General features: G+C 42.1%; 1 protein-coding gene across 11 annotated transcripts in view; it reads left to right on the top strand.

The window, feature by feature from the left end:
* Grb10 (growth factor receptor bound protein 10) overlaps positions 1 to 27370 on the top strand; it is a 114479-nt gene that overhangs the window by 49977 nt on the left and 37132 nt on the right. For 7 of the 11 annotated variants that reach the window (XM_036200724.1, XM_036200715.1, XM_036200721.1 and 4 more), the window contains exons 2-5: positions 6246 to 6324; positions 21688 to 21928; positions 25535 to 25618; positions 26391 to 26568. In XM_036200724.1, coding sequence (XP_036056617.1) covers positions 21714 to 21928; positions 25535 to 25618; positions 26391 to 26568 — 477 coding nt within the window. In that variant the 5' untranslated portion in view covers positions 6246 to 6324; positions 21688 to 21713. The remainder of the gene's footprint in view (positions 1 to 6245; positions 6325 to 21687; positions 21929 to 25534; positions 25619 to 26390; positions 26569 to 27370) is intronic. The other 4 variants (XM_036200717.1, XM_036200716.1, XM_036200719.1 and 1 more) reach the window with 4 other exon arrangements.

The raw sequence follows: 27370 nt of genomic DNA on the forward strand, positions 1-27370 counted from the left end.
GATTATTGTTGAGCAAGTTCAAGGAAAGAGTGCATGCCTTCCTTCTGCTAAACTAGGGGCAGAGCATAGGCATATTGTATGCCTGCTGTGGACTTGGTACTCTACTCTGAAGGCAACTCCATCCAACTAATTATTATTAATGTGTGTTTGGAGGCAGTACAGATGTTCTAGGAGTTATGGAACCAAGAGAGAACATACAAAGCATGGAACTAAAGAATCTAGGTTCATTTTGATGGCAGTGCCTTTGTAGTGACTCCTATTGTAGACAAGGTAGCTGAAGCTCTGAGATGCTTAGGGATTGTCCCTAAAACTGGCAGACCAGAATGTCCAGTGTTGCCTTTCCAACTTTGAACTCTTACTTGCTAGCATGCCACATTGCCTTCTTATTAACTAGTCCATGCTCCTTTTTATTTGGAGGTTGGTGAGTGTATATGTTGCTGGGTGATTCTTGAGTTCCAAAGAGATGAGCTTCTTTGTGACCTTTTTAGCCTGGCTTTTTAAGGATCCCTGGAGCTCATTATACATAATAATTTTCTATGACAGCAGAGAGGAAAGTGATAGGGGAAAATATTCAGAGAGTAAAACCTGGAATTTCCCGCTTTTCCAAAATTTTCAAGTCATGGGGCCAGAATTTCTTGAGGTCAGAATCAGAATATTTTTTATTCAGTTTAGAAATGGGTTGTTCTCCAATCATATTGATGCCCCCAATTTATGCCTTGACTGATAGTCTTAATATACTTTAAAGGCTGTAGTTGTTAGTCTCACTGATTGGACATTTATGGGATGTGAGTAGAGATTTTCCAGGTAGAGGTTCTAGGTGCTGCCTGAAGTTACTGTACTGCTCACAGTAGATTAAGGTTCTACTTGATGACAGTTCTTACAAATTAGCCTTCAGTTGTCTTTTCATAAGTTAAGTGGTTTGTTAAAATTGAGGATGTAAGAGATAGTGTGAGGTAGAGAGAAAAATCATGGCAATCTTGGATTGTCGGGGATAAACAAGTAGAAGAGAGGTGGTACTGGAGTTCATTGGAAGGCAGGATGGAAGCTCAGGAGGTAGACTGTAGATGACAGGAAGGAGGTAGAAGCATGATAGAAGTGGAGGAGATAATGGAAAAGGAAAGGGTGATCTGGTGATAAACTTGGGAGGTCACGGAGGGGAGGTGATGGTAGCCATAGAGAAGATGGAGGAAGAAGTAGACTGAAATGGTGATAGAGGTTTCATAGGAGAGAGAGAGACGGTGGTGGAGAGAAGCCAGAGGGGGAGGAGGAGAAGCAGTTGAGCGTGGTTGTAGTGGAAGCAGCCGCTGAGACCTGCTTTGAGGAGCTTTTATGGGCATGATCACACAACAGCCCTTAAGGTTGTGGAGTCTTCCCCAAGGTCACATAGCCGCTCATCTGCAGAAATTCTAGAGCCAGTGTCCTTCACCTTAAGGCCAAGCTGCCTCCTTGATATGGGAATGCCGGATCTAAAACCGAGAGTAAAACTGACTTGGCAAAGACATTTTATTTTGGGAAAACCATTTGTCAAGATTGACAGGCCACGGACACGAGGTTTCTTTGGAGGGTGATGGAAATATTCTATAATTAGAACATGGTGAGGGTTGTACGCTCTGTCTTGATACCAGCACTCACTGGATTTACACATCCAACAGAGGAAGTGTATGCTGTGTAACATCTCAGTGTAGGTGCTTTAAAATAAGAAACATTGACAAACTACCATGAATAACTCAATCTGATGTTTGTGTGTGTGTGTATGTGTGTATATGTATATATATATATCATAGCAGAAGGGGTGTTAAAGTTAAGCAATTCAAAGTTGCTTTTGCTGATGTCAAAAATAGCCTCCTTTGGAGGTAGTTATGTTCTAGAAATGCCGAATATGGAATACTAGGGCTTTTCTGTGCCTTTTATGAAGTTATAGTATTTAGGTTAGTAGTAAAATTTAAGTGAAAACTTAAGCATGTATCCGTGCATGCATGCATGCGTGTACATGCAAATGTGAGCGGGTACGTGCACGTGCCCACCTTTCTATCATATACATGTGCATATATGAGACAAGTTTTTTGAAGTCTGGCCAGAAGCGGCCCAAACATTTTCATGTTAGACTCAGCAGCTTATATAAATAGAATCATAAGCAAAAAGTGGAATTGACACCACTGCAGATGAAAACTATTGCTCCTTGATAGAGACAGCTGGCATGCTGAGCTCTTCTCTCCTTTGGGCTCTTGGAAACTGTTCTGGCCTGGGCTTTATGCTTGATTGACTCAAGTCTTTGCTCTCCCTTTGCCTTTACATAATCATAAAGTGTAGCATCGAAACAGGAGGGGCTATGTGGGGCAAAAGCATGCCTCCAGCTCATTTGTAGTAAGTATTATGGCCATTGAGAGAACTAACTTTGTACATCTTACTAGAAGAGAGCCAGGATTGCAGCTTTCACCAAGCTGTCTGATACTTTAGGGAAAATAGGTACAGTGACATCTTCTGCTGTTAGGAACCAATGGACTCATACCCATGGATTATATTCTGGACACCTGGACAAAGGCCCTTTGTTTCCCTGCTCTGCCTTTTGGCTGGTGGGCCACCAAACGGTGTGTATTCCAGAAAATAATTTAAATTGGAATGAATGTGAACTGTACACCAGCAATGGATGTGGAAGTTGGAAATTGCAAAGAGGGTCTGCTGTCTTTACATTATTTTTTTTTAACAAAAATAAGCCCATGGATGTGATTGTAGGTTCTGTAATAGGCTACATACAGAAGGTAGATATGGATACCTGGCACTAGAAGGGATTCAATGAAAAATGAGGATGACTTTCTACCTTTCAGAGTGCAGGTAAGAGAGCAGTAGATAGGCTTGTGCATAGTCACTGGGCAGCAGCCTCGACTATTACATTTTCAGTTTGAATCTTCCCACAACTTTAACTGCATTTCAAGTAACACAATTAAAACCCAGCACTACTGGAGTTCATGTGCCATCTTCAGAAGATCACATTGTGAAGACTCTGGCAGGGACTCCAGCATGGTCTCAACTGATATCCCCAAGTGGGCAGATGGCCAAAGGTTGGTGATAAACCAAGACATTATAGAGGGATGACGGCAAGTAAGTAGATGGTCAGTGTACAGTAGATAGTGGCCTTCCCCTCCCCCCCAATTGGGTTCCACACCCACCTCTGCCTCTTGTCCTCCTTCCCCAAGTCACTTCCCCAAGCTTTGAAATGCCTGGGCTCTTGACCAGTAGAATGGAAGAAGTTAAACTGCCTGTTCACTGGGCCAGGGTCTCAGCAGTGTGCTGGAGGCAGATGGAAGAGGGCTCTTTGCAGAGGCTGAGAACAGCCAGGAGACTAGCAGATGGGGCCTTCATACAGCAAACTGATATGTGACTTATGAACCATAGAGTCAATCAAGAAGCCCCACCCAGCCCTTGTCCCTCCCTGGCTTACCTTGCTCCATTGGCCGCCATTTCTTGAAGCTAAAGGTCCAGGGATCTGATAGTGCAGACCAGGCAGCCTTGCTGTCTTAATGCAGAGACAAAAAGTAGCTGACCATCTTTCACTGTCCCTTCTCACCAATTTCAGGGTTTTTCGGTGAGTCCATTCTACCATTTAGTGTAGTGGCCTAGATTGGGCCACCCAAGAGAGGGTGGGCTTTTCCTGTCCCATTTTCACAAAGGCATGTTTCTATTCCGATCTGCTTGGCAGGTCAGGCTTAGACTTTAGCAAGTACTTCCAAAAACCACACGGATCTGAGCAGGTCCAGCGTTAACTAAGAAAGTGCCCTGTATGGCTCCAGGTAAAGAACTTTTGGGACACATTCCCAACCCTCCCACCTTTTTCTGGAGGCAGACAGCATAGTAATTAAGAACCATAGTCTAAAAAGTATTTGCTGTTAGCCTGTCCTTCAAAGAAGAAACCCAGCTTTCCTCTCAAGCCCTGGGCCTCCTGCTTATGAGGGAAGCTGTGACCACAAGGCCACCCTCTCTCTCTCCCCTGCCCAATTCTATCTTTGTGGAGGCCAGGAGGCTAGGAAGCAGACACACAGATAAACAGAAACTAACCTGAAGAGGAAACCTTCAGTCTGGCCTTGCCGTTCATTCCCCTGCTCCTGGCAGCATGACATTGTTTGCCTCAGAATGGCGGGCAGACTTTTGCTCTTGACCTTCTGGATGTCAATGCCCCAGTCAGTAGGTAACTTTACTCTGCTGTCTTAATTTTTAATACACAGGTTGACTGTTTCTAATTGAAAATCCTGAAATTTGAACTGCTCTAAAATTAAAAACTTTAAGCTAAAAAAAAAAAAAAAAAAAAAAAAAAAGCCGGGTGGTGCACGCCTTTAATCCCAGCACTTGGGTGGCAGAACCAGGCAGATCTCTGTGAGTTCAAGGCCAGCCTGGTCTACAGAGCGAGATCCAAGACAGGCACCAAAAACTACACAGAGAAACCCTGTCTCAAAAAAAAAACCTCAATTAGAAAACTGCTTCCTGACCCTGCATACAATTAATAAAAGAACTGCATAAGGTTACTGTGAGGAAAAGGTGTGTATGAAACGTAGCTGAATTCATGTTTAGACCTGAATTTCATCCCTAAGATCTAGCTATCAATATATCCATTCACGTATTCTCCAAAAAGGAAAAGTAAAATCTGTTGGTCCCAGGGTAAGGGCCACTCATCTTCAGTCAAGTCTTCGTGGCTTCTCACAGGAACAGAATTCTTATCTGAAGTTCTAACCTGCTTAATTTTAAAAGGTGACTTTCCTTTCTTTTCGTCTGGGGATTTTACAAACACGTGAACTTCTTAGTGAGATTTCATTATTACATCACAACAGTGCTTGAGATATACATACATACATACATACATACATACATACATACATACATACATATCTGTTGCCAGATAAAGGTAGACTGCCCAGCAAAGTTGTAGATTACCTACAAATAATGTTTAGGTTAAGTCCTGTGTAATATTTGGTTGCGTACTTATACCAAATAATAATTTTCTATCTGGAACACAGCTTTAATGGCATGGTCTATTTTTATTCTAGTTCTATTTTAGACCATTTGCCTTGGTTCTTTTTGTAAGCTACTTGTCTTTTAAGAAGGTATATGTGTATAGCCCAGTTTACTTGTGATTTCTGAGACTTCTCATGGAATATGGTGTGTTGAGTACATGAATCTGCTTAGTTTGGGGCTTGGGAAAAACTATCTTCTCAAAAGTCCAGTTGACATTATGTATGATTGTGTAAAAGCAATATGCATTCAGTACTGGCATTTTGAATTTTAAACTTGGATCTTTTCCTGGACTAATGTTATAGTATGATACTGTCTTGCTATGCAGGGTAGTGAATATGAGTCACAGTTCCTGCTAAATTGAGCCTCGCCATCGTAAGAGAAACAAGAAATACTCCATGGTGCGTCGTGTCCATAGTGCGCCATGTCCCAAGTACAATGTGGAGTCGCTCGAATGTGTTCAATGCACTTTTTACCTCAGATATTGCACGTGTATGATTAATTTATTGGGGTCTGATCCCACTGTAAGTGAAAGGGAATCTGCGCTCTGCTTGTGAATGGATACTAATAAGTAGACTTAAATGAACACACTGTACTTCTGGCACAGTTCAAAACCTTTCTAATTACAGAAGTACTATATGTGTTTTAAAAAAATGTTCACAGATTTTACAGATTTATAAGAAGTTGTTAATATCTTACTACCAAGAACTAATCACTGCTCTTTTTTTGTAAGCATATGGATACAAAGGTGGCATATTTGTACCCATATTTTAATGTTTCTTTCATTGGTTTGAGGTGTTTCTATGAAGATGGGTTTTTTCTAGAATTTTGGATCACCATTCAACGTGCCACTGAGCTCCTCGTCCTTTGTTTGCTCTTTATGGCCCCTCTCTGGGATTTTCCGACCCAGGAAGTCCAAGACTGCTTACCTTGCAATTCTGGAAAGTGCCATGTGTTCCATAGAGTGTTGATTATTGACATTCGTTGCCCGAGATGAGCAGTCAGCAGTTGTCCTTTTTAAATTAATATTCGGGGAAATGAAATCCAGGAGGAGCACCTTCTAACTCCCTTGACGACGGATTACCATTTGCCATGATTGGTTTCCCGACCGCAGCACAGTTTCAACTGTCATTTAAAACTATAAAAAAGGAATAAATAAATAGGATGGAAAGAAGGAACTGAGCAAGAGAGGAAGTGGTGGTGGGTTACAGAGCCTCCTTTCACTCTGTTGTCTTCTTTTTTAGGACAAAGTGGGGCAGTCATCTTCTAAACCACAAACCCCGGCCAGGACTGGCTATTCTTCTCAATCCAGAAGACAGCCAGGTAAGAACCGACTATAACTGTATAACTACATGAGAACTTCGTAGTGGTCCTTGGTATCCATGAGGTTCTAGGATCCCTTGAAGATAATGTGAAGGTGACTGAGTCGTTAGTATAAAATGTCCCAAAACCTGCTACCTGTGCTCGTCCCCCATGCACTGTTGATATAGTATGACTCTATTGAAACACTTGGCACACTGTTGGCACGATGACACAGGGAAAATACGCATCTGTTTAATACAGCATTCCCCAGTGTCTGTAATCTGTGCTTGGTTCAGACTATACATGTGAATCCTGGGGGTCTGGAAACCCAACCTCATATTCTAAAATGTTCTTGCCATCAATAAAATACGATTCTAGCATCTTCATTTTCTCTTATGGCCGGTAAGATCTAACACACACATCATTATATATTGCCTTTTAGTGGGCAAACTTTAGTGAGTCAAAGGTTAGATTCTATTTTGTGTGATTATCTGGGAGTCACCTCTTACCTTGCTAGGGCTTTGAATTAATTCTACATGAAGGCAACTGGCCATTGCCTGTCGAGGTGCTGCCACAGGGGCCAGATCTTCTCTTTTACTTTTTAAGGGTCCCTCCACCCTGGGAACTGCTGAATTTTGTGTTGAGTAACTCCACAGCAAAATCCTCTATATTTGGGCATTTTTATATTTTCAGTTATGGTAGTTTCTGGCATCTCTCTTCCCTTTTCTCTTCTTCTTGTCCCTTTTCTTTCCCTTATTCCTTCTATATTGTTAAATTTCTGAGAGTGTCACTGTGGGGAAGAGGGAAAGGTCTCTAACTGCATATGAAAGTAATATGGTAAGTTAGATCTAAGAAATGGAAACTCTGATCAAGACTGAAGACTCTGATCCTGACGTGGAACCAGAGAACATAGCCCATCATTGGGCTCCTGGTAAGTTAAGTGTAAGTCCAAGAAATCATATGTTTTTGAGCTGGTAATTAGAGTAATCAGATTTTTTTAATTGTTTAATGAAAATGAGGATGACATTTAACAAAAACTAGACACTGAGGTGTACCGTGTAATCAAATAAGTGTTTTCTCAGGCATTAGGCAGCCTATAGAAGAGCCAGGATTGTCTGTAACAAACAAACTCAGGTTCACACTTTAGAAAATTTTCCAACCACATAATATAAGTGAAAGCGTGCTTGTTTGTTAGGACTAGTTTGAAGTATAGGACAATTACAACTCAGTACACCATACGGCTGACAAATGATCTCACCAAAGTTGAGATATTCGAGTCTTTGTGTTAATGTTCACATAGAAGTCTGTGCTTAACACTTTTATCATAAAATTAGTAATCAAATGGGAAAAAATTCTTAAAAGCTTATCTCTTACCCATTGTACTCTCAACTATTCGTAGACAGTGCGTAGAGTTGGCTTCCTAAAGAGATCTCTTTGCATTTCTCTTACATAGCAGCCAGTGGAAGCTAAGACTCTGATGGGTTACAGCACCTGAAACAGGGCTTAAACAGAAACGATCATGTTTTCATGTTGAATGCAAGTCTTACTGCCCTGAGAGTTTTATCCTTTAAGCACACCTCTGACATTGACTGTTGTTAGTCCTTCTCTTCACATAGCATGTAACACAGGAAAAGCCAAAGGAGAACAAACCAACACCAATAAAAATGTAATAGTATTTCTCTCTATCAATAGGGGTAGTAAAAATTATAACATCCCCAGGATGAGTGAATTCAACAAGATTTTCCGCTGCTATGTGAAATTACTAGGGTCTAGAACTATAGAGGAGATGCAGAGAATTGTTCTGATGGATGAGAAGATGTGTAACAACATCTTCCCAAGTGTATCCTCGCCCTCGTTGTGGATGCCATGAAATTCCCAGCAGAATTTTGGTCTGTCTTGACAAAAGTTTCCTAACTTTACCAAGAAGAGCAAGATGATAATAGCCAGGAGACACATGAAGAATGAAGTTTATAGTTGGGTGAGCTAAGACAGATAGCAAGGATTCTTCACAGAAAGGAAGTGATATGTTCATTCAAGGCAGGTGGATGTGGAACCAGGGCAGACAGATGTCATATGAGCCATGCAGAACTAAGTCAAACAGAGAAGGTGACAGAAAGGAAATGGCTGTAACCACGACTGACTATACTTGTAGATGGTGAGAGAGGATGAACCCCACAGCACATTCTATTCCGCAGTCAAGTTGAGGCCAATTAAGTAACTCAAAGTGGAGATGGGGGGACAGTTTTTTCTTTTAGAGAAGTGAGTCTTCATGCTTTCAGGCTAAGACAAAATCCTTTACTAAGGCATTGCATAACCCTAAAGGCAAATGACAGGAAACACTGAATGGCACTTCAGCCCAGGGGGTGGGAGGGTTCAGTGCATGTAACATGCATAGTATTATTGTCATTTAAAAAAAAAGACAATGTCAAATAGCAGAGGTAGCATCGAGCCTGGACAGGCAATCTGCAGAAACAGCGAGCAATGCTGTCTTCCTTCTGATTGTGGACACTCATTTCACATGAAAACTAAGGAAACCAACTGAGTGGAAATCAAGGAAGCCGATGCTCTGAGGGAGGTTTCGGGGAACACAAGGGCACAGTCCCTCTTTCAAGTGTGTCCAAGTGCAATGTTCGTCTTCCCTCTTGGCACACACACAGCACTTGGGAGTCTGTGGTGAGCAGGCCTGGGGTGTGCAGCTCTCTGGCAGTGCAGTCCAAAGGCCATTCCCTTCCTGGGAGAGAGTGGATCAGCTTGTCTCCAGGCAAGCATGGAGCCCCACAGGAGCATGCAGGGGGCCTTCCCAGTGCTTTCCCCCAAACCACCATCTTCTCCCATCACATGCCCAGAACCAAGTTCACTGTGTGAGGTTATTTTTAAGAAGCCTTCTTGGACTATTTGACTGAATAGGACCAAGATACTATGGTGATCCTTCTCACTTCCTAATTTCTGATGCAGATTTTAGTACTGCACGTATATGGGACCCAGAGTTGCCAGTTCCTTACAGGGGACCTAATGTATAGAATAGAAGATTAGCTGTGCCTTTCCTTGACCTCTTACTTCTCTCTGGCAAAGAGGATTTGTCGTTCCTGTTTGATTATCTCATTCCTAACATAAGCTGCTTATTTTTTATGTGGCAGTTGCTAAAAACACTCCATGTATTTCTTAGCAGCACCAACAGGAAGGGCCACACTTTCCTTTGAAAATGGCTCATTTTCTAATACTTAAAAGTACACTCAACAATTTCTAAGAAACACTTCTTCATTGTGGAAAAACATATAAAATAAATTTATTGTTCTAACCATCGGAAGTGTATAATTTGATTTTATTCAAAGTGTTGTACAACCATCATCATTATCTATTTCCAAAATTTACTTAACACTCTACAGAAACTCTGAGCCAATTAAGCAATAAATCCTCCTACCTCTTATGATCACTAGTCTACGTGCTATCTGTCTGAATTTCAAGGTTTGTCCATGTTAGCTTATATTATTGCCCCATATCTTGTATTACTAAATAATACTCTGCTATGTTGACTTCCATTTGTCTCTGAAGGGACATTTCTTTGATTTGCCTCTACCTTTGGCTCTTGCTGCCATTAGCATGTGAGTGTCCAAATCTCTAGACTTCAAGTCTTGTGGGTTTATACTTAGTAGTGGAATTACCAGAATTTTCCTTACTTCCATCCAAATGCCAAAGCACCCTTGTTAGAGTCAGGATGTTAAAAAGTAGGAGAACCGTCTCTAGTTCTTTTCCCACAAAAATTCTAATGTCTACATTCCTTCTGCACTATGGAAAATGAAAGAGCTCTTGCCATACCAGATAATGATATTTATACGTCACGATGGTTGTTCCATAGTATCAGATAGCATGAGGAATTATAAACTGTTAGACTTTACATGATTTCTTGTCTCTGTCTTCTACTTATGTGCTTATGTTACTTCTGTGTTCTTAAAATAGGTTCTAGAAATAGTAAGAACTTTGGATTCATATTTTAGTTCATCAAATCCATCTCACTAGCCTACGTGGTAGAAATTGTTACCAGGGCCATATTTATAGGGAGGACAGAGGCCTGAGGTAGGAGCAATGTCTAGACCCCACCCTTTTGAGGGCCAGGTCTAGACTTGAACCCAGGCTGGTGGGTTCCATCCACTGAGCCTTTTGTCCCTATGTTCTTTATGGTCTGCATGTTGGAACTTGGTCCTTATCCACTATTTTCCTTCATTTTTGATTCTTGGGTTTTTCTGCGGCTCACACTGAGATTGTGACCATGGGCTTGGGAGCAGCTGAGAAGATGCCATCCCTCCTGTCACCTCTGCACAGTGAACACTGGCTTCCCATTAATTGTGCTTCTTCCCTCCTTCCCACTTTGAAGATCATTTATCTTCATAAGGAAGATGGGAACAAAAAGGCATTGAGAAGCTTGCATTCTCTGTCTTTGGCCAGTGTCAAGCAAGCAGCCGACCTCTTCCTCCTGGTCCTTATTTGGAGCAGAATTGAAAAAGCCATTGTCATCCTTTGTCATTTTTCAAGTTTCAGCTATTCTGGGCCTTGCTTTGCTGATGCTCTGCCAGTTCACGCCACTCTTTTGTCTGGTCCCTTTGAGCAGATAATTGGGCTCCATTAATGTTTCGTGTCTCCTTTAGCTGTCAGGATACTCAAGGTTCAGTAAAGGGCTTTAGCCCAGCCACTCTCTGTTCCCGTGGCAGGTTTGCTTTTCATTCTGCTTGCTTGCTGGGTAGTTCTCCTATGACTTCTATTCATTCATCCCTTCTTCCTTCATTATACAAACGTCTATTGCTTACCAAGACCATGTGAAACACAGGGCAGGGGACTACTCCCAGGGGATGCAGCAGTAAGCCTCACACTGTTCTAACTTATCAATCATGTGGTGTGGGTCATTTTGTCCAATAAAGTCCCTTTCAAATTGAGCAGGGAACAATTTAGAAATAAATAATTCTTTCACTTAATTATGATCAGTGGTAAAAGAAAATCTTCAGATTTCTCCTAGGTAGAAAATAAAAGCATGTGCTCTCTAAAAATCCAATATTATTTTCCATTACATTATTCTCAGATCTTAACAAAAGTGAGAGAGACAGAAGAAAAAAAAAAAAAGGAGCCCTCAAAACTACTACAGTTAACCATTATTAAAACTCTCTCTCCGTGTTCAGGTAAAGAGAATGATTTGGGGATGAGTTGTTTTTCCTATAAAAATTCTATCTGAAAGGACTTAGCTAGAGGTTTTCCGAAAGTAAAGAGCCCCCCCTGCCGTTCAGAAACACTTTAGGGGGGCCTCCAAAGTCCCTTTTGTTGGCATGGCTAATGTTTGTTCTACTGTGGACCCTTTCTCTAAGACACTGATGCATGCTGGGCTGCAGTGAATCTCCACAGGGAAGATCTTTCAGTAGAGTTAGAAACTGTCTGCAGATACCACCAATCAGTAGGGATGGGAACTCAGCATCTACCAATTGCCTCATTTTCTGCTTTGCCACTTAGAATGTGCATGACTGGTCCCTTGAGCCTGTTTGACTGCAGATTCAGTTTTGGTTTGTTTGACTCTGGACATCTTTGATATCATAGTTCTATAAGATGAAGTTAGTCATAGGTCCTTAACTCATCTTTTTGGCTATATTTTAAAATGTAGCCAAATACACTTTCTGTCTAATAGCTGGAAGTCTCTTGCTTAACTCAGAGTTTCTGTTGGGGTAATTTAGGTAGTGAATGGGGACTCCCTGCATCCTGGCTACTAATGGAAGGACAACTAGAAGAGTTGGCATTCATCTACCTGGTAGCCTACCCTGTGGGGCTTTCCTAAAGAATGGAAGAGTGGAGATGTAGCTGACCACAGAGTTTGACACCTCTACCTGGGTGTTTGACTTCCCCAGAGATTGCAGCTTGATTAATGGAGAATTCATTGTCTATTTACTCAGCTACCATGTACTACCTACTGTGTGCCAGACTCAGTGTTAGGTGATAAGGCAAAAGTGAAAGAACTTAACTTCTAGCCTTCTGGAAACTCTCATGACAAAGGGAGATAGAGAAATAAAAGATTGAAATCCAAGTTGGGCAAGAAAGGAATTAATGAAAGTTATTAACATGTAAGGAGGTAATGTGTCCAACTTTTGACTTAGGTGGCATATTAGTTACTTTTTTGTTATAAATTATCATATCCAAAGCTGCTTAGAGACAGCTTTATTTTGGCTTATGGTTCCAGGAGGGAGTCCATAATGGTTGCTGGCTGATCGCATTCCATGAAAACACAGGAAGCAGAAAGATCTTACTTCAACCATACATAGGAGCCAAAGAGCAAGCTGGAAGTGGAGTGAGGCTATAAACCCTCAAAGCCCACCCCCCCACATGATGAAATTTCTCCAGGGTCTGTAACCTCCCCAAGAGTATCATCATCTGAGGATCAAGTATTTAGATGCTCAAACCTGTGGGAGATGTTTCTTATTCAAACAACCATAGGTTACTCATCAGTCTCCATTGGGGTAACTGTGTGACTCAGCCCGGTTTCTCTACCTGAAAAAAAAAGAAAGAGAGAGTGGAGGGAGGGAGGGAAGGAGGGAGGAAGATGATTACTTGACTGGTTTGGTAGGAGAATTAAAAATCGCTAGGACAATAGCCTGATCTGTAAGATATGCCATATAAGACATGGCATCTTGTAAGTGCTGAGAAACTGATAACTCTATTTTGTTCTCATCTTTACTAACTGCAACCTTTTAGATAGAACAGAAAGAGAAAACATGTTTTTCTCTCTGCATCTAGTCTTTGAGGTCTTTGTGGACTTGCTCTATCAGGATACACGTCTAGCACTCTCTTGACTGTGAGGGAGATGGGCCCTTGCTGATGAAGGTGCTACTTAGTCTCGTGTATTTACTTTTCATAATGTAAAAACTCTTAAGAAAATAACAAGCATTCAATTAATTTAGTAATTACCATAATCCCTTCAGACTGCTATAGCCCAGTTCCATAGTTTTGATGGCACATAAATAACAGTAATGTATTGCACTCACCTCTACAGTCTGGAAGTCCAAGATGGAGGCCTCTGCAGATGCAGTGTCTTCCTCCTTGCTACCTCTGACTGTGTTTGCAGCTGGTAGGAGGGACAAATGAGCCTTACCCATTCCCGGTACATAGCCCTTCTGATCTAATCACACACCAGAGGTCCCATCCACCAGCAACATGGAAGTTGACTCCAGCACCTAGAGTTTCAAGACATTCAAATATTCAGACTTTAGCAGGAACTCATTTCTGCTATTCCCTGAGCCCAGCCCTAGAGACCGGGATTCATACCTCCAGGTGCACTCCAAGAACCTCTACAAGTCCTGCACTGTGGGCACATGAGGAGATGACTCTAGATGGGCTACTGGTCCAGCCCTGGTCTGAGTGTGCTGTCCTGGTGAAGCTGCAGCCTAGTCTCTGTCCTAGAAGACAGCTTCTGTCTCCTGGGTTTTTTGGTTCTGGGTTCTTCTGGGATGGCTTTCTGCCCCTGATGCCTTAGAGCTGAGGTTCTTCTGAGAGCTGAGTGCCCTTTCTACGACTGCCTTGTCTGTAAACAGAGGTGGCGTCAACTGCTCTCTCTTAAGCACTGAGCAGACCCATGCTGGGAGGAGCACTGGCCTCTGGAGTGTGTTTATAGACCAGGAACTTCACTCTGCCAAGAATCCCTTCATCTGAGGACACAAGCCTGCTGTACCTTCCCACTCCTCCCTAAGCTGGAGCCAAGAACCATCTCTTCTTGAGATGACCTCTCTCAGTTGGTAGCCCATGCTCACATTCGTACAGGACATACTACTCCCTATTAGGGGCCACTTAAACTGGAGCAGGTTTTAACTTCGTAGAAGGAATTACTTTTCCAGAAGTTGTAAAAGAAAGTTTCATGTCCTTCCCTACTACTTGATATTTAGCATCATGACCCTTTTCCAAAGCTTGTTGCATAAGTCTTCATTATATTTGGTGGCAGGGATTTTTTTTTACTGAAATAAGTATTACACATATTTATAGGTGTCATGTGATGCTTTAGTACATATATACATTGTATAATGTTCAAGTAAGGGTAAATATATCCTTATCAAATAAATACCCTTTGCAGTACACATTTAAAACTATGAGATGCTTTATGAATAATGTGGAATCAGGGACCTTGTCTATTTTATCAACATCTATATTCTAGTACCTTAAGTAATGTTGGATAGGTAGTTTGTATTCAGATATATTTTGAAAGAGACAGTGTTGGTTAGGTGAATAGAGTTAAGTTCATGAATGTATGGTGTTCCTGTTTAATGTGATGATAAAGACTCCCCAATGTCTCATTTGGTTTTAAAACATTGACTCTTTGAGAGCTCACTACCCATGAGTGACAGACTTTTGGACCATCACCTTGATTTTCCTTTTTTCAAGTCCAGTGTTCCTAGACTAATATTTTTAGGGTTGATGGAAAATGGGAACCTTCTAAAGTGACAAGTTATTTATATAGTTTCTTATACCCAGGCTTCTGCCTGATTTATGATGTAATAGAAAAAAGTAGGAATTGAAATTAGAAGGTTGAAAAGAAACAGATCAGATTGCTAAGGAAGATTTAAGAAAGACATAATTTATCTTGTGTCCTTTTTGAGCGTTACTTTGTAGACTATGCACACATACAAGGTATCTTCTAAAAGTAAAAATAGAAATTGCATGGCTGAATCTGTACTTTTAGAATGTAATTTGCAGCTCAGGTCTTTGGTTCTCATTTGGCAGGCTGAAACATTTTAGTAGGGGGAAAATTTTCTTTTCTGTGTTGTATGAATCTTTGGTGTAGAATCCAAGTCATCTTAAAGAACTGGGAAGAGACTTAGTGATGCCCAGGTGCTTCCTTGCACATAGTGGAAGGATACTATAAAATCTGAGGAAGGACACTACACACTTTGCTATGGGTCAGTCATTGAACACTGGGTGCCAGCTCTTTAGTTTTAATGAATGGAATCATTGAGTAAAATGAGTGGCTCTCCTTATTTTTTTTAAATGGAATTACTGTACAGTTCCCTGCAACATAGTTTTAAAAATAAATCTCACTAGAATCAAAGTTAAAAAAGCAATTAATCATTTTCTTACTGATGTTTGTTGTTGTTTTAGAGAGAGGAGATGGTGTGTCCTTGCCCAACCACCAAATTATCTGCTTTCAACTTTGTGGTTTGCCCTAGACTTTAGCCTATGGCACTAGTTGCCCCTGGGTTATTGTGGGCCCCAGTTGTCTTTAAGAGTGGACACACTTTCTGTTTATCTTAGTTCTGGTTATTGAGGCTCCATTGGCAGTAAAGCTTTGCACACACCATTGTAATGTGACCACGTTGAACAGCTGCTTCCTGCTACCATCTTGAGTAGTGAATACACATGAAATTTTGTACTGATGATTCATTTTCTTAAGGAGAGGAGACCCCCATGTGTACTGCAGCTCACTTAAGAAATAGACAGCATTTTCCTGTGCTCTTGGTACAACCTGGAGAGGTCCCCACAAAAGCCGTCTTGGGCACCCTGAATATCCTCATGATTGCCACCTCACCGCACTCTCTGTGGCTGTGTCTACTCTAGCTCTCTCATGGAGTGGAGTCCTTAACTCTTTTTTTGTGTGTAACTGTTTTCACTGTGTACAGTCCCCTTCCTTTGAGGATGAATAGTACTCCTTTGTGTAGATAGCCTACAGTTTCTTTATCTATCCATCTACCGAGGAGTATCTTAGTTGCTTCTAGTGATATGTGTACACAGTGCTCTTCAAACCCTCCCTCCACTTTTCTGATATGTGAGACGCTTCCCATTTGTGCAGATAGACTTGAAGATCCCAAAGAAACTAAAAGCAACCAATGCTTGAGTTACATGTGCAAAATGGTGTTGGGTTTGTATATAAAATAGGAACATTTCCCCATGTATAGTACTACTTGATAGTTTATAACACCTAATTCTACATAAATAATATAGGCTATATACTGTGTTGTAATAGAGGAATGTCAAAAATCATCTGTACATATTCAATGTAGATGCATAGATTTTGTTACCTCAAATATTTTTGCTCTATGGTTTTTTTTTTAATCCATGGATATATGAAACTTTAGAGAAGGCTAACAGTACCTTCATCTCCTTTTTAAAAAAACAGAAACAGGAAAGCTAGAGTGAATTTTAACATCTTTTATCTAGTTACTGAACAACTTATTAAATATTAGTGAGCTTCCAGCTTTCCATTGTAACATTTGTACCGTATTTAATTGTTTGATTTCTGCCCCCTCAGATTGGAGGATGAACTGTGATAGTTGCTTAATACCAAAAACTATTTTTTACAATGAAATCATGATCCTTAGGTCATTTTTTTAGATTCAAGTGTATTTTGAAAGAATGTTGATACTCATTTCTGTTTTCAAGCTTTTTAAGCAATTGCTGTAAAGTCACAAATCAGAAAACACAAATAAAGTAGCATATATACTGATTTTTGACTGAATTGAAAAAAAAAAACTACTAGAAACAGAGGTGCTTAGAAAAAAAACATGATCCTTTAATTGGGATGACATGGAGTAGTATGTATAGTTAACCACATATTGTTGATCACACACTTAATCAAAAAGACTAAATACATGCTCTGTCTCTGACCCTGCCTGAGGGAACTTCAATGACTTTTCCAATAAATATCTCGAGCCTGGGGAAATGGCAACAATGGCATAATCCAAAATGAAGAGTCAGAAACTTCTTAGATAGAATACTGTTCAATTTGTTCTTCCCAGAGACTCAGTCACCTTCATTCAGGCACACAAGTTTGCCTACAGCTCTCCATTTCCTAACAGAAATGTACCTTCCATATAAAATCAAGAACAAGCAAGGCAGGCCCTGAGTGTTCTCACTCACTGGAGGGGGTCTCTGAAGAAGGGACCACCACAACGGATACATCACATATGCGTAGCGCAAATGCCTTTAAGAAGAGAAAATAATTTAGTGAAGAAAATCCGGAACCACCGTTAATCTCCAGTTCACGTAAAAAAGACACTAGATGGTGCTGTGAACCAAGAAGTATGTTGAGGTGGTAAGGTGCGCCCGGGAGTGAAACCCTTCTCGGCTAACACTTCCCCCCTATCCTTGTCCTTCCCGGATCAGCACACCTTACCTGGCTCGTGAGAGGCATTTGCCAGTCATGGCTTATGAACTAAATAAGAATTATTTAACTGAATTTATATGTATTTCCAAACAAAACTAGCCTTGAGTTTGCTAATGACAGTGAAGCAAGAAGAGATGTGAATTTGAGATCAGATGACCTCAAATATTTGGGGCAAAGTCCATGCCTAGTAGAGACTGGGCTTTTAGGGAAGGGGGAGAGCTACTAGGAAGGGTTTGATTGGCAGCCATGTTTGTTCAGGAAACGCCTTCTTACAAATTCATCTGAGGTGAAATTGTATACATCAAGTCATTTCTTTCCTTTCCTCCTATTCTTTATGAAGGGATACCCTTGTGGAAAATTGTGTTTCATCAGGCTAGCATTGAATAGACAATCTGAACATTCATTTCTAGAAACATCAGTTTGCCTCATTCTCCCACTTCTGTTTACAAACACTTTAGCAGGTGGCCATGTGGACAGAAAAGACACACAAGGTCCTCACTGAGAAAAATATAAGCTTATATAATATTTGCAAAAACTGAATGTGAGATAGGTCAGTGAGGCAAGACAAAGAACTAACATGATTTCAGTATATCTTATTCTAGTACATAAAAAATAAGATTGGTGTAGACCCTGAAGAATTGGCTACTTAAAAAATGGTTTAGAAGATTTAATTTTTAGTCTACATTAGAATTTAAGGAAGTTCAAATAAAGACCTTTCACAGTATTTTTTTAATCTAAACATATAAATAAGTTAGTCATTGTTCTCGTAAGATGTATTAAAGTTGGTTGTAGAGTAAGCCATTTTTGAGCTTTGAAGTTTTATTTTCATTTTGTGGCAGTGGAAAGCCTGTAGGTTTGAAGAATCAGAATATAATAGCTGTATTTGATTGGTGAAGATTGTAACCTGGTAACTGAATGCTATCAGATTAGCCTGGTATTCTTTCAAAGACCACCCAATAAAGTGTATTCAGTTAAAGAATTTGCTACTTTAGAGGAAAAGATAGTAATCTGGACATATATTGTCTCTCCTAGCATCTACCAACTTTATATGAATAGTATTTGTATGGTATCAGAATTGCTTTGGCCTTGGCTTTAGTGCAGAAGACCAAGCCAGGAATTTACCTGTTGACAAAAAAAGAAAAGAAAGAAAAGGAACAGGAGACACCAGGGACTGCCACCAGGGGTCGGCACAGCCAAAGGCTACGGCAAGCTCGGGGGGGAAATAGCTACAAATGAAAATCTGCCAGCGCGATCCAAGCCATTTCATTTTCTCAGAGGCTGGGGGCCCTCGTGGATCAGGAATCGTGTTGCCGTTGGGTTTCAGTAGGACCAGAGCAGTAGAAATGTGGGGCTCAGTGTCTTACAAGCACTCTTCTGCCTAAATACTTGGAAAACAGCTCTGTGTGTAGCAAGATTCGGTTCACGTGGAGATTTCTTCAGTCAGTGAATTTGGGCTAGCTTGCCCGCCCCCCCCCCACCACCACCACCATCCCTATTAGTATAGTGAACTTTGTTTCACCCAGGTGTTAATTCTTAAAAGATCCATCAAGGCAGAAATGCTCAGTTGTGGGTGGAAGCATGAATACCTAATTGTTGGGCGAGCTTAGGTAAAGCCACTGTTAGTATGTCAACTAACTCTGAGTATAGATGTGTCAGGAAGCATGTATTCTAGAACTCTCCTGAAGTCCTAGACTAGTGTAACTTCTACTCCCACTGAAGTCTTTGTTAGCCAGTCAGACCCTAGTAAGGGCAATCCCCTTTGCGATGTCTTAGTTTTATAGTCGTTATTACCAGTTCAGCACTTCTATCCATTTACTATCTAGCAATAGGGTTACTATCTAACCATCCAAAACCTGTGCCATATCAACATCCTCCTCCCCTTCTCCCTGTGTATAGTTCCTAGATTTCACTGACAATCTGAGTTCTTGTATCCACCTCAGTGCTTCTCTCTCAGGTCCACAGCCCACTATTACCTCCTTGTCAGCATCTCTTACACAGGACCTCTGTTCTTATTCCAGTAGTGACTATACCAGTCAGACAGCAGGGGCTCGTTACCACTATTTTCAGCAGCCTGCTGTCTTGTGTCTCCTGATGGCCTTGGAATATGAACTACCTAGATACACCATATATCGTTTACGCTATCCAGTTCCCATCAGGGTCTGTCTTGCAGCTTCAAGCCAGGGGGATTCAAGGTTCTGCTTCTGCCCATATATTCCCATAATTGTGTCCTGTCTCCTCATCCCCCAGAAAGGTACTAATTCCTGTAATGCACAGTTTCTTCCCATTCCCTGCATCATGCCACATATCCTCTGGTAACCTTTACTGTCTTCTGTGGTCACATCCTTTAGTCTTGAGAAACAAGAGGCACCCAGAAAGGCCATCTAAGGCATGTAGTGCTGAGGAACAAAATCCTGGTGCACATAGAGTCTAGAGAAGCACTCTACCACAGAACTACTTGTCCAGCTTGCCATATGAGTGTGAGGATTAGAGGGGTAGGGACGACTCCTCCTCCCCTTCCCCCCCCCATTATAAAAAGTTCTTTAAGCCATTTATTGTTAATATTCCTGGTCAAACAAACATCTAAATTTATTTTCAAATCTGAAATGCTCTCTGCTACTTGTGATCTAGAAAAAAAAGCAAGTGACTTCATTCTTCAAACCTGTTTCCTCAGCTGGTAGACCAGTTGCCTGCTTTGTGTTATTTTTATGGAAAAAAAAAATGAAATTGAGCTGCTTATTCTGTATCAGACTCTATTATAAAACAGATTATACCTGACTTCATTCTCACAGCCCCCTAGGGAATGGATATATTGCTAACTCTTGTGTTAGACTTGAAAAGGCTAAGAACAGAAGACTCCAGTCTGTTGTCCTGGGCCTGGAGACTGTAGGAATAAGCTGAGCATAATAAATAGGGTCACAAATGCCTTCTCTGATCCTTCTAATGCTTAGGAGTCATGACCTGTGAGGGTGAACATCTTACAGTTTGTGACTTGCAGCCCATGTGTGGGTTTGTAAAGTGCTATGATGCAGTCATCCTAGGTTACTGTTTGCCCTGTTGTTAAAAATTGACTTTAGAAAACACTGCTTCATAGGAGACTTCCTAGTATTCTGGCTTTTAGCATCTTTCCACCCCTTCTTCCTCTATGTTCCCTTAAGTATAAGAGTTACATTGTAGATGTATCCATAGGATCCAGGTACCACCTGATCAATTGTTCTCTGTATTTTTACTACATAGACTTTTTGTAATTGTTTCCATCTCTTGGAAAGATGTGAAAGCTACAGTTTATCTGTGGATACAAGGATTAGTAGAATGCAATTAGAAATTATGCTGTTTTAGCTGGGCAGTGGTGGCGCATGCCTTTAATCCCAACACTTGGGAGGCAGAGGCAGGTGGATCTCTGTGAGTTTGAGGCCAGCCTAGGCTACCAAGTGAGTTCCAGGAAAGGTGCAAAGCTACACAGAGAAACCCTGTCTTGAAAAACCAAAAAAAAAAAAAAAAAAAGATTATTGTGTTTTAGTAAAGTGATGATATAAAAAAAAGTTCTCCTTTAAGATCCATGACCTCATTAGCTCTGGGAAATTGGGTAGGTTTCTAGTATTAGGGATGATTTCATCCTGTTGAGCAGGCCGTAAGTGAAAATAGAGAAATCGTTGGTTGCCACCAAGATATGGGTACCACTATTGCACTGTTATATCTTGTCATGCTGGTCATTGTTGTTACATTCATAAGTGTTACAGCTGGGTAGGGCTATTGGTTACTTTCTTCCACAGTAGCTTTTATAGCACCTTTTGGTATGACAAAAGCTAATCCTCAGGGAGGAGACTTTCAAGTCAGATCCAACTTGGTGACTCCAGGTCTTATGTCTAAACTACATGGTATCTTTAGCAATAGGACTTAACCTTCAACCTCCAGAATGCAACCAAGAGCAACTGCAATAGCTTGTATTGTTTTGAGGGTGTCTTGAACTCCCCTGACCAACAACTCAAAAGAGGGTTTCTCCTTCCTTGTGCTGGGTTTTTCATTAAATAGTCTCTAGCTCTTGCAAGGAGCATTGTCAGTCCAAGTGGGATAACTTTTTAAACTATATTGGTATAAGTATGCAGCATGGATTTATATGTACTTATGTAATTAATATGTAATAATGTGATTTCATAGTATTTTGAAATAGTATTTGGTTTGAGGGCCTGACCACCCAGACATGAGCATTTTGGTGGAACTCTACACCCTCATTGACCTTTCTTTCTTCTCTTGCTTTTTTTTCTACACAGAACGTAGTTTTGGCCTTCAGCTTCTAATGAGTGACATTAACTCATCCGTGGAAAGCCTTAACTCAGCTTGCAACATGCAGTCTGACACTGACACTGCGCCGCTTCTTCAGAACGGCCAGCATGCCGGCAACCAGCCAGCAGCCTCGGGCTCTCGGGGCCAGCAGCCGCAGGCGTCCCCAAAGCAAAAAGTACAGCGGTCCCAGCCTGTCCATATTCTTCCTATCAGGTGGGCCCAAAGAAGGTACTGTATGCACAGTTTCTACTTTTTTGGGGTCCAAATGGGGATGGGAAATGACTATAGAATCTAGTTAAATGGGTTTCTCTCAATAGCAAGTACAGTTGTCACCCTATAATCTTGGGGAAACTGAGCCACGGCCCTAAAGCCAAAGCACAGTCCTGAGCCCCCTGTTTATTGTAGTTTTCCCTATACATACATACCAGTGGTGAATTCTGGCTTGGAAATTAGACAAAGTAAGATACACAACAATAATTAATAGCAAAATAGAACAATTGTAAGAATAATGGAAGTCACATGAGTGAGCAGTGAAATGACACAATGTGATAAAGTAGAAGAAAGCGAATGGAACATACAGGTGTCACAATATGCCAGGCTACTGTTGACAGACTGTGGGTTTGTCATCAGAATTTTCAAATCATGCCTGTGCCAGCTGACTTCAAAGAACTCAAAGTGCAGCTCTCAGTGGCCCTGTATATGCTATGCAACCCGGCAGTGTTTGGTGTGAACTTGCTGCCTGGCTTAGCATCTGTACATTTTCCCAAGCTCCAGCTTCACAGCTGAAACCATGACCATGCTCCAAGTTCTTATTCTTCAGAGGAGGATCCGTAGACCAGCTGCAGTGTCCTCCAGGGCCTAGTCAAAAATGTCCAGTTCCAAACCTCAGTCGTGGTTCTGTTCTGGCCTTAGCCCTAGGGGAGTGAACAGGAAAGCATAGCTGTCCTGGTGAGAAGAGAACACTGGGACCTTGAGGGAACTTCCTGGGAGGTGGCAGGTCTCCAAGCTGAGTCCAAGCTAATAAGAAAGTGGAAGACTGAGAAGTGGAAGCGAAGATCAGGCTCTAAAAGGCTTCTCTACCTTTCCCAGCAACTGGGCAGAGGAAGGTTTAGAACATATAAAAGAGGATATGTTTTGGTTTAGGCAGTGCAGTTATGGCCTTAAGGGTTGTGGGGCAGGAGGAAGAGGTCATCATGGCTGCAAAGAATGTACTGACGTGAGGGCTGTCAGAAGAGCCCACAGGCCTGTAGGTGATGGGGTCACCATGAAGGAGGGTGCAGTTAGTTGAGGGTACTGCTGAGCAGGAAGCATGTGACCTGTGGACGGATTTAGAAAACAGGCAGGAGTGGGGGAGTGGCTGGCTTTGTGTTGAGCCAAAGCAAGGAGGGTAATTAGAGTGTTCAGAAGATAGGCCTGTAGTCCTCTCCAGTTTATGAAACCAACCAAGTTGAGGAAGGCAGCTCTTGAGGAGCACTGCCTTTGCCTGGCCCAGTCTCAGGGCTTCCATGAGTTTCAGGCGTGCATGACCAAGCAAGGATGATGAGCTCTTGCTACAAGCCTGCTCCTGCCTCTCTGGGAATTCACAGATGTGTGTGTAGTGGACTGTGCTTGGGATTATTGCCCAGCCTCTGTCCAGCTGGAGTTGTAGTGGCTGTACTTTCTCGGCACTGCCTAGTCTGGAATGTTCTACTTCCCCATGCTTCCAGAAACATCTTCAGCCTCGGTAACTAATGTCCCCTAAGTGTGTCCTCCTTCCTAGGAGGTGGTGAAGGGTGCTGGACTCTTGGTCAGCGGCCTTTCAGGCTGTTTTTTTGTTATATTCATGGGGTGAATTGACCCTCTCACCCATTTCTGGTTTCTGTTGAGTCTGGAAGAGAAACTCACTTCTTTATGAGTTTTTCCAAGGCTCAAGGGTCTACTAGCTGCCCATCCAAAGCTGCCTTGAGGGTGCATGAAGGAGCCTTCTTAAAGCCCAGAGGAGAAAGGGCCCAAGGGTGTGTCAGGAGGAGGGTCACACCAGAGAACCTGGCTTCTGATGAGAGTTCATATGTTGCCCGGGATATTTCAGCTTCAGATTTTAGCTGAACTTGTCATTTCTGTGTTATCATTGGTGTATCTGATCAGTAGGACAGCAGCGCTGACTACTGCCACGTGACTGGCACCTCCTTGCCTGCCGTTGGCTCTTCTCTCGGGTGCATAAGTGTCTCTTGTCTCTCAGCATCAAGTGAGACTTGTTTTAAATGGTTAGAACAGAATTGACCATGCTCTATAAAGTGACACACCTGTTGAGCAATGAGCAACAGGCTCCATAAAATTTCTCATTTATTAACTGGAGTCGTTCTCACCCAAGTCCTCTGAGGTTGTCGCTTTAAGTCACTCGAAAAGCCCAGCCTCACAACAGAGATAGGCAGGGGAAGGGAGAGTTTGCTCTCTAGCCTACATAAGAAAGGCATAGAGTAGTGGTTCTCAACCTTCCTAATGCTGCAACCCTTTAATACAGTTCCTCATGTTGTGGTGACCCCAACCATAAAATTATCTTGTTGTTACTTCATAACTATAGTTTTGCTACTGTTATGAATCATAATGTAAATAATCTGATGTACAGGATGTCTGATACATGACCCACAGGTTGAAAACTGCTGCCATAGAATGTCATGATGGGTGCTGGGTGCACACTATGGGCAAGTTCCCAGTGGTTCCCACAGGCTAATGGAGCAGGAGGAAGGCTCAGGCGAGGGAGACTTCTCAGATAGATGAGCCAGGCAAGGTTTTGGAAGCATGGCCACCTCCACCTCCCAGGTCCTGGCAGTTTTGTAGCCACCTTGATATCCCCAAGTCTCAGTCCCTCTCCACAGACACTTTATTTTGTAGCCTCAGGGATAATCTTTTAATGTGGGCCTCTGTAACAGGAATTGCTGTCATCTTTGCATAATGTCCCTTAATTATGCTTCTGCGCAGTATCTGTGAAATGTTATAGTTTTAAAAAAATTTTAATGACATTAAAAATTGAAATTATAAATTTTCAAAACACCCTACTAAAGAAGGAGGCTTTTGTGAGCTGCTGGGACATCAGAAACAGTCCTGTCTGGTTCTGTAGATCAAAGATGCTGAGGCTGAGGCCGTTACAGGAAGAGCAGGATTTGTTAACAATAAAAGTAAGCCTTCTGCCACATCATCGAGCTGGTATAGGAATGACTTTCCCATGTTTCACAACACAGATGTCCTTCCTACCTTGGGAGATCTGTTATCTTAAGATCGTTTCCCAGTCCACACAAAGTGGCAAGACAGATCTTCATTTGAGGTTAGAGGTTGGTTGGTCAGGCTAGTGGTCACACAGTGAATTTTCAAGTAGCAGTTCTCCCAAGAAGGCTCATAATAGATAAATGAATTATTAAGATTGTAAAGATAATTTTAAAAATGATTTGAAGATACTATCTATACAAAAGGTAGTTCCAAGGCATGCTGAAATGAAAGTAGGGCCAGACATGCTGAGCAGACCAGGAGTAGACCAGGCTGCTTCTCCTAAAAGGAAGGCTCAACACACTGGTCATGTCCCCTTGCTGGAGGGTGGGTAGGTGGGTGGGTATGTGGGTGGATAGGTGGGTGGGTGGGTGGGTATGTGGGTGGATGGGTGGGTGGTTATGTGGGTGGGTGGGTGGAATGAAATGTCTCTAGGAAACTCTAGGAAATGTGGTCAGGAGGTCACTAGCAGGACTCTGTAAAGAAAAGCACTGGGCATTTTGCATCGGTTGTAGCTTTGACTTTGAACTTCGTTTTTATGCTATTTTCATGATTATATCCAATTCATCATCCATTGCCTAATGGTGTGACAAGTGAGCTTTGGATTTTTCAAAGGAGGAAAGGAAGGAGAGGTGAAGCTGCAGAAGTGCCAAGGAGTTCAGAGGAGATAATGAATCGGTAAGGACACTCCAAGAAGATAGCTCCATGAACCTGTGATTCCCAGAGTAGTACTAACCACCTTTCTGTACAACCCCATCATTCCCGCCATTCAGATGAGGAAATGGGAAACCTCCTCTAGGATTAGATATGTGTGCATTTCAAAGACTTCAGTAAAACTGCCTTTTTCACAAAACTGTTTTACATACGGGAGTACATGGTGAACAGATGGCCAACAGAACATCATGTGCCGGGCAGCAAAAGATAGGTAGTGTAGTAGCCTCTTTTAAAGTATCTGAACACTCAGAATTGATGTCCAGTCTCTGTCATATTCTCATCTTATAGAAAAGAAACTGTACTCACTAATAAGCAGCTCCTCTGCACCTGGCAACTACCCATTCTATTTTCTGAATTCTACTATTTGCCCTAACCCAAATGGAATCTTCCAGTATGTGTCCTGGGTTATTTATTTCTCTCAGCATAATTTCCTTAAGGCTCACTTATTTTATAATATATGTCAGAATATCCTCCCTTCATTTCTTAGATAATTCTCTTTTTAAGGCTACATGATATTCCATCACAGGGACATACCACATTCTGCTATCCTAGCCATTCACGGTTGGACAGGTGGGTTACTTCCCAATTTTGTCCACTGTGAATAATGCTGTCATGAACACAGGTATGCGAGCATCTCCAGAAATCCTACGTTCCTTTCTCTGTGACATAGATGCAGCAGCAGCTGTGCTGTGATGCGTTAGGATGGCACACGTTAACCGGTGTTTGCCTCCTGCAGGCGCGCTCAGGAGGAAGACCAGCAGCTGAGAACTTCATCTCTTCCGGCCATCCCCAATCCATTCCCGGAGCTCTCTGGTGGTGGCCCTGGAAGCCCGGCTGCGGCTGCTGCCGCGGCTGCGGCTGCTGCTCCTCCGAGCAACTTGCCGCCGCCTCCGAGCAAGCCACCTACCAAGCAGGTGAGTGGTCCTTAGCTGCAGCATAGTGATGCATTTCCTTGTGGAGAAAGGTGGGAAGTTTTAGGTTGATTCTGAACTTCTGTCTCATGAATCCTTTAAATTGATTGGTCAAAATTCAACTTAATAAGTTAGAAATGTATGGTTGTAGTTTTACAAAATTTTATTTATTTATGGGGGCAGCATGTGTGCTGTGGTACTTGTGTGAGGTCACAGTTCGCTCCTGCCATTATGTGGGTCCTAGAGGATCAACCTAAGGTCCTCAGGCTTGGTATCCAACTGCTTTAGCCTCTCACCAGGCTGAGGAATGCATCACTGTGTTTTAAAGAGTCCTACCTGTGTGTTTTGGTTTGCTTTTAATTAATGATTTGATACTTGCAGATGAATTTCAGCTCTTTTAAAGAAATCATGCTACCAGGTCATCCTGGTCTGCCAGCCCTGCTACAGCACGGGGCCTTCCTGAGCACCTACTCTTCAGTATGGGATATAGTCAGAGTTTCCTTCTCGAGGTCTTAGCTTTGAATGGGGCCTGCTCACCGCCAAAGAATGGCCACTTGACCCCCGAGATCGTTACTGCCCTTTCAAAACTTAAGTTTCTCTTTCAAAGTGGTCCTGTGAAGGAGAGATCTAGTCACTGCCCCCATGTGAGAAACTGCCCAGTGACAGCCACTCAGCATATCAGAGACACTGGCAGGGGAATCTGACATTTCAGACTCTCTGAGCAGTGGCTAGGGAGCAGGATGGCTTGGGGCTCTGCGGGACACCACATCTTACTGCAGTATGGCTAGGGAATGAATATAACAGA

The sequence above is a fragment of the Onychomys torridus genome, chromosome 10, assembly GCF_903995425.1.
Source record: "Onychomys torridus chromosome 10, mOncTor1.1, whole genome shotgun sequence".
Classification (NCBI taxonomy): Eukaryota; Metazoa; Chordata; class Mammalia; order Rodentia; family Cricetidae; genus Onychomys; species Onychomys torridus.